Source organism: Limanda limanda, chromosome 2, assembly GCF_963576545.1.
Source record: "Limanda limanda chromosome 2, fLimLim1.1, whole genome shotgun sequence".
Lineage (NCBI taxonomy): Eukaryota > Metazoa > Chordata > Actinopteri > Pleuronectiformes > Pleuronectidae > Limanda > Limanda limanda.
The window spans coordinates 20,980,914-20,986,814 of record NC_083637.1 but is presented as its reverse complement, the minus strand read 5'-3'; the positions used below and the strand labels follow the sequence as shown (position 1 = coordinate 20,986,814).

The window sequence follows — 5,901 nt, the reverse complement described above, 5'->3', positions numbered from 1 at the left end:
CTCAAAGTGCAGTTTTTTGCAAGCATATAACTTGGGAGAAAGTCCACTCCAGCAGGTGTCCCACCATTGTGCCCTTATCAAGCAGGGAGTCTCTCACAGTGGAGAGACACAGCAGATTCGACTTAGAGGAGGATTTCATATCTTTTTCTCATAATATTTCATGAAATAGTCCATTGTGTTAGTTCTGGCACGTCCTCTCTCCTTCCTGAGAATCTGTGCTTTCATTATCTCAAATCTCAAGATGAATTTCCTTCTCACACTTTTCTCCAAGTTGTATTTTGCAGTCAGATTGACACTCAGATGGTTGCGCTCTGTGTCTGACCCTGCATCTGAGTCAAGAAGTTATACATCACTCCAATTAAAAGAAACAGTTGTAGTATTGTTGATTCTATAGACTATACAGCTAATATTGATTCACAGGATATAAATGTAGGTAAAATATAGTAAAATATACTCATAAGATAGAGAACAAAACAGCAAAGCTCTGATACAAAGGATGCAGCTTTTAAATATTTGATTGTCCAACTACAACATTTCTGAGATAATGACATTTTCACTTTCACATTTTGCCATATGAAATAAATAAATACCCCAGAAAACAAAAAGAGGAAAAAGTCTGCAAAGTCTATTTAATTACATTCATACATTTTTTGTCTTCGTCTAGCAATAAGGAGAAAAACTTACTATTTTATTAAAAATTAAATTAAAAAAAGTCATCTTAGAACACTTTGTATATTTGATAACGTCTAGTTCAAGAGTTGTAATTCTATTTCACAAGTTGACCTTAAAGTTGTATTTAGTTTAAAACACATGATTTATTTGCTCCTCACTGTGTATCTCTTTGGTATTAATTTGTATCTTATGAATATATTTGGTGAAGAAGAAAATAATTTTTGATGTGGGTGTCAGTAAATGTCAAATTGTTGGTCATTATATAATTTTCTCTTGTTTGTTTGACTTTGTTTGCAAGTATCAGCATCTGTTAGTGAGTTCATTAGAAAAATTATTCAAAGTACTACTGTTTATCTTAAAACTACAAGAGTTCATGTTAATTTGACCTTTTTCCGTCTATTGTATCTCTCTGTTTAATGTGTTCAGCAAATATGTGGCAGTTGGGTCACAGTGACCTCTGCTGACATACATGTGTAATAACAGGGCCATGGTTGTTACTAAGCATGGACAAGCAGTGTAGTGCCAGTTCACAATTCATTCAGATGAAAATGAACTAGTTCACGTTCATTTGTTGCATTTTTTATTGGGATGATTTAGGTGACAAACTAATGATCATGTGCTTAGTTATTAATCGATGGGGTCGGTTCATGTCTGCATGTCGCTCCGCTCACTTCAATCAGGACTCACTAACACTGAGTCCTGATTGTGAGCCTCACGTCTCGTGTTGTACTGAGCACAAAAATAATTACTGCTGCCATTACTGGAAACTGAAAATGTAAAGATGTAATTGTATTGACTTCAAATTTGTATGATTGTCATTGTTTGTAGTGTTGCTGTTATAATGTAATTAAGTATGCTATTACTTTTTATTTTTATTAAGTCAGAAAAGTGTTGGTATGAGTTGGTCTAATAGTTACACAGCGGTTTAGTTGAAACCCAGATTGGGGTGCTTTGTTCCGTGTGTATTTACTCTGTGATCACTGGTTACATTGCCATTGTAGTTGGTGCTGGCATGACCTTCATCATGCAGACCCACTGTCCCTGGGTTCAAATATTGGTACAACCACCACAGCCATCCTGGCAGCCATGGCTAGTCCTGGAGACCCAGTAGCTAATGCTCTACAGGTCAGAAATTAACATGAACACATATAGAATATAGAATACATCACACTCTGGTATCCAATCCATTACACCCACGTCCCCATCCAGCTGGCTGCAGGTCCGGGCAACATCACTGTCTCCTACCGCTGGTTTGCAGCTGTCTACATCATCTGCTGCTTGTTAAATAGGTTACAGGCTGTGGCAGTTGATCATGCCACAGGGCTCTCACCACAACAGCCAGAGACAAACCATTCAGGTTTTAGCATTTTATTTAGAGACCAGATGCAAATATACACTTAAATACGACATAAATCCAGCACCTTCTAAGCTTTGCAGCTTTGCTCTCTCCAGTCTTTTCAGGTCCTTGTGTCTGTCTCTGAGTGTCCCTCCTGTGCTGGCATCGACATCTTCAATAATGACGTCAGTGTCATCATGTGCTTTCAAGGTGTGGCAGTACACTAGACTAGAGGATGACACCGGGGTCTCACCACAGCAGCCAGATACAAACCACTCGCTATTCAGTCTTGATGACTGCAGCCACCTGACCCTTCAACATGGAGTTGAGCAGCGTGAAGATGAGGAACAGGCAGAAGTAGAGCACGGTCACAGATAGAACCAGCCGGATCAGACCCACCGCCAGGTCGGGAAGATTCACATCCACGAAGACGTGTTTACCTGAGGTCACACAGAAAATACACACACAAATACTGGGTTAAAAAAAAATCTGGGTTTTTAACTGAACCGCTGGGTAACTGTTAGACCAACCCATACCAACACTATTCTGACTCAATATAAATAAATAGTAGTAATGACATACTTAGTATTATAATGTTTATAAACAATTATATTATAAACAACAACACCACATTACATTGATCCAGTGAAGTCAAAACAACGACATTTTTACATTTGTAAAATGTGTTAATCATTAAGGTAATAATGATGATCTTAATGCCAGTAATATTACATTTGTAATAACTTTTACACAAATGGACTTTTGAAAATTTTATTCTTCAGTATGTTGCATCTTTCTCTTTTCAGCTCCACAGAAATCATTCAGTGTCTGCCAGATTTCTTCAAACCGCTTCAGCTGCGTATTATAGACAAACAACTGCCCTGAGGCTCCAACAGACCAATATTTACCTCCATATTACTGCACTGTGGGGGCCTGCAAACCAAAGGCAGCAGAGCACCAAGGGGAGCTTAGAGGGAGCTCAGAGGAATATCACTGAGTTGTTATAAGACATATAAACTCCACTGAGAGATGTCTTTTTTAGTTTCCTGTAACCATATCAACGTTATGACCAGAAAAAAAAAAACAATATTGCAGCTAATGGCTACATACATGCTGGATGTGTTTCCTGATCCGACAGCAGCGTTGCAGCAGATTCCGCAGGGCGCCCTGGGGAGTGAATGAAAGATAAGAAAGAGGGAGGAGAGGTGATAAACTCATATTTAGACTGGTGCTGAAAAACACCACAAAGCAACAGAAAATGAAAAACAATCTTCCACTTGCGAACCAAACACCAACCTTGCATATGAATGGAAAGAATACGAGAAATCATAACCGTGGCTTTAATAATAACCACATCCGGAACGTGAATTATTCATGAGCTGTGCATCCTCTGTGTGTGAGGGAGCGGGGAAGTTATGGCCTATATCTCCTTGCCTGCTCCAATATTTTCTCATTAAGCCGATGGGTGAGGAACAATGATCAAATTCTTTATTTTTTGGCAACACTCAATCCTCTACTCAAAGCTATCTGTTCTCTAACAAAATCCAGGCTTCTGGAATTGGGGAGGGCAGGAAACAAAGGCTGTTTTTGGTTGAGAGGCAGCAGTCGTGACGACAGAACGTGGGCCAATGTTTACTCATCTTGGGAATGAAAGGCTCCTCTGACTTTGCAGTGGATTTAGAAGTTAGACAAGCATGTCCAAACACACACACACACAGCCATGAAGACAAATAAAGCCCACAGACTCGATTCCTCCTCATTTCCCCGTCTCCCCTCCTGTCTCCTTAATTAGTTGGCCTCTTTTGTTCTTCCCACCTCTGTTAGTTTTCCTCAGTTCTCTTGCTGCCTGTCCTGCTTTCGAAGCGATATATTACTTTGCAGCAAGATTTCACAGAGTTTCAACTTCGGGACATCAGCATTCAAATGAGTCAGACTGAAGGAACAAGCTGTGGTTTTCATTTGAAGCTGGAGAGAAGTTTGACTGGTCAGTGAACATAACCATAATCAAAGATCAGTGTTTTAATTCTATGTGCTTACAAATAGTTTTCTGGACCCCAAGGTGGTCAGTTTCCTAATTTTTTAAGTGAACTTCAGTTGTTATAATCTAAATTGTCACATTTTTTTTACTTTTTCTTTATTAAAACCTGATTGATTCAACATTGACATTTTTTAAGGGTGTGCAGGAAGACATTGATAAGAGCATCTTCAGTTATTTCACATGGAGAACACAAAATACTGCAGTGACAGTATAGGTGATAAGAAAATTAGTTTGTGCACTGCTCTTGACTGAAAATTATATTTATAAATAAAAACGATCATTCCTTGACTACATTTTGGAAAAATTGCTTTTTAGGCTAAAGCAGTACATCACAAACTCGACAACTTACAAGTAATAAATCACACAGTGTAGCTCTCCAGCAGGGCTGGACTGGGAGAACAAAACGGCCCGGGCATTTTTTGGCTCAGACCGGCCCACATAATTAGCGGAGCACATCTGCCATTAAATTGACGTAACTTATGTCAAATATATCACAACAACCTGTAATGGAGAATAATTGATCATTTAGTGTACATGATCACACCATTAAGGATCAACACATAAGCACAATGAAACTTCTGAAAAGAAGTCAGAAAATGACTTGAGTAAAAGTTTTAAGTAGCTCATATTAAAAGTACTTAAGTATCAAAAGTATCTGGTGTTGAAATGTACTTAAGTATCAAAAGTACAAGAACTAAAATTAAAAATGCAAAGTGCTTTTTATAGTAGGTCTATACAGACACAAAACAACCCAAAATGTTTCTCCTCAAGATTTATCTCAACTGACTGAAAAATTACAACAACAATATGCATATAATGTATAATTTTACCAATTTTGAACCGTAGATGCTGAGGTTCAAATAATAATGGACCAGTGCATCTGAACTTCTAATTAACTATAAACAAGTGCCTCTTGTGTCTGCCCAAGAACATTAATAAACCACAGTATAACCACTATACTATAGGCACACAAAATAAGACACTATCTCTTATCCTATTCTAGAGGAAGTAAAAGTCGTAACAAGATTTCTGAAGGTGAAAACCTGCGGAGGGATAGACCAACCTCTCGCGCTGCACCCCCCCCCCCCCCCCCCAACGGCAAACACGCCACCGGACCTGCACATCTCAGGAGGGAGGGGGCAGCGAGTGAGTGAGTGAGTGAGTGAGTGAGTGAGTGAGTGAGTGAGTGAGTGAGTGAGAGAGAGAGAGAGAGAGAGAGAGAGAGAGAGTGAGAGAGAGAGAGAGTGAGAGAGAGAGAGAGAGAGAGAGAGAGAGAGAGAGACGTGGGTAGAGGCATGCGACGCCAACCTCCGCTGCTCAAGTAACGAGCCAGTTTGGGCTGGTGAACCCGGCACAACATAGGTCCGTCAGTTTGGCACATTTAGCAGCCTCCACCTCCAGAGACTTCAGCTTTTTTTCCCGATGCTTCTCAGCGCCACCCGGGCGTTTTTTTACTCTTATTATCCATTAAGTTAAGTTTCTGTCTCAGCAGCAGCCCGTCCCGCGACTCCCTCCGCCATAGCCATGAGGTCCCGCCCCCGGTTTGTGTTGTGATTGACAGCACTGTCAGGGCTCTCTGAGCCTGTCAGCCCATGATTGATTGACAATGACAAACAATAGACCAATAATATGTGTCGATGCTGGCAACACACTGCTAGCCCTCTGTAGCCAAGTGGCCGGCCCAATTGGAGGGAATTCAGACAGGAAGAAGAGAAAAAAAACAAAACAACAACATAGCGGACCAGACCGGCCCACATTGGGTCAACGGCCCACCGGGATTATGCCCGGTATGCCAGATGGCCAGTCCACCCCTGCTCTCCAGCTACATTTCAATATAAGTCTACACTGAATTTCT

The 5,901-nt window shown here is 40.3% G+C and overlaps 1 protein-coding gene across 1 annotated transcript; it reads right to left on the bottom strand.

The window, feature by feature from the left end:
- Positions 1 to 2,024: 2,024 nt before the first annotated feature.
- Positions 2,025 to 5,573, bottom strand: LOC133027322 (sodium-dependent phosphate transport protein 2A-like). Its single transcript, XM_061094334.1, has 3 exons — positions 5,355 to 5,573; positions 3,119 to 3,175; positions 2,025 to 2,448 (listed from the first exon to the last, which is right to left on the bottom strand). Exons 1-3 carry the CDS (start codon positions 5,425 to 5,427, stop codon positions 2,288 to 2,290), a joined length of 291 nt encoding a protein of 96 aa, XP_060950317.1. The 5' UTR covers positions 5,428 to 5,573; the 3' UTR covers positions 2,025 to 2,287.
- Positions 5,574 to 5,901: the final 328 nt, after the last annotated feature.

What these genes read in the sequence shown, in the direction of transcription:
- LOC133027322 (XM_061094334.1), bottom strand. Translation starts at nt 5,427, where the DNA reads ATGTGCCAAACTGACGGACCTATGTTGTGCCGGGTTCACCAGCCCAAA. An exon ending in TCGTTACTTGAGCAGCGGAG is followed by an intron (nt 3,176 to 5,354) that starts GTTGGCGTCGCA and finishes TTCACTCCCCAG; the next exon opens with GGCGCCCTGCGGAATCTGCT. An exon ending in TCAGGAAACACATCCAGCAT is followed by an intron (nt 2,449 to 3,118) that starts GTATGTAGCCAT and finishes GTGTGACCTCAG; the next exon opens with GTAAACACGTCTTCGTGGAT.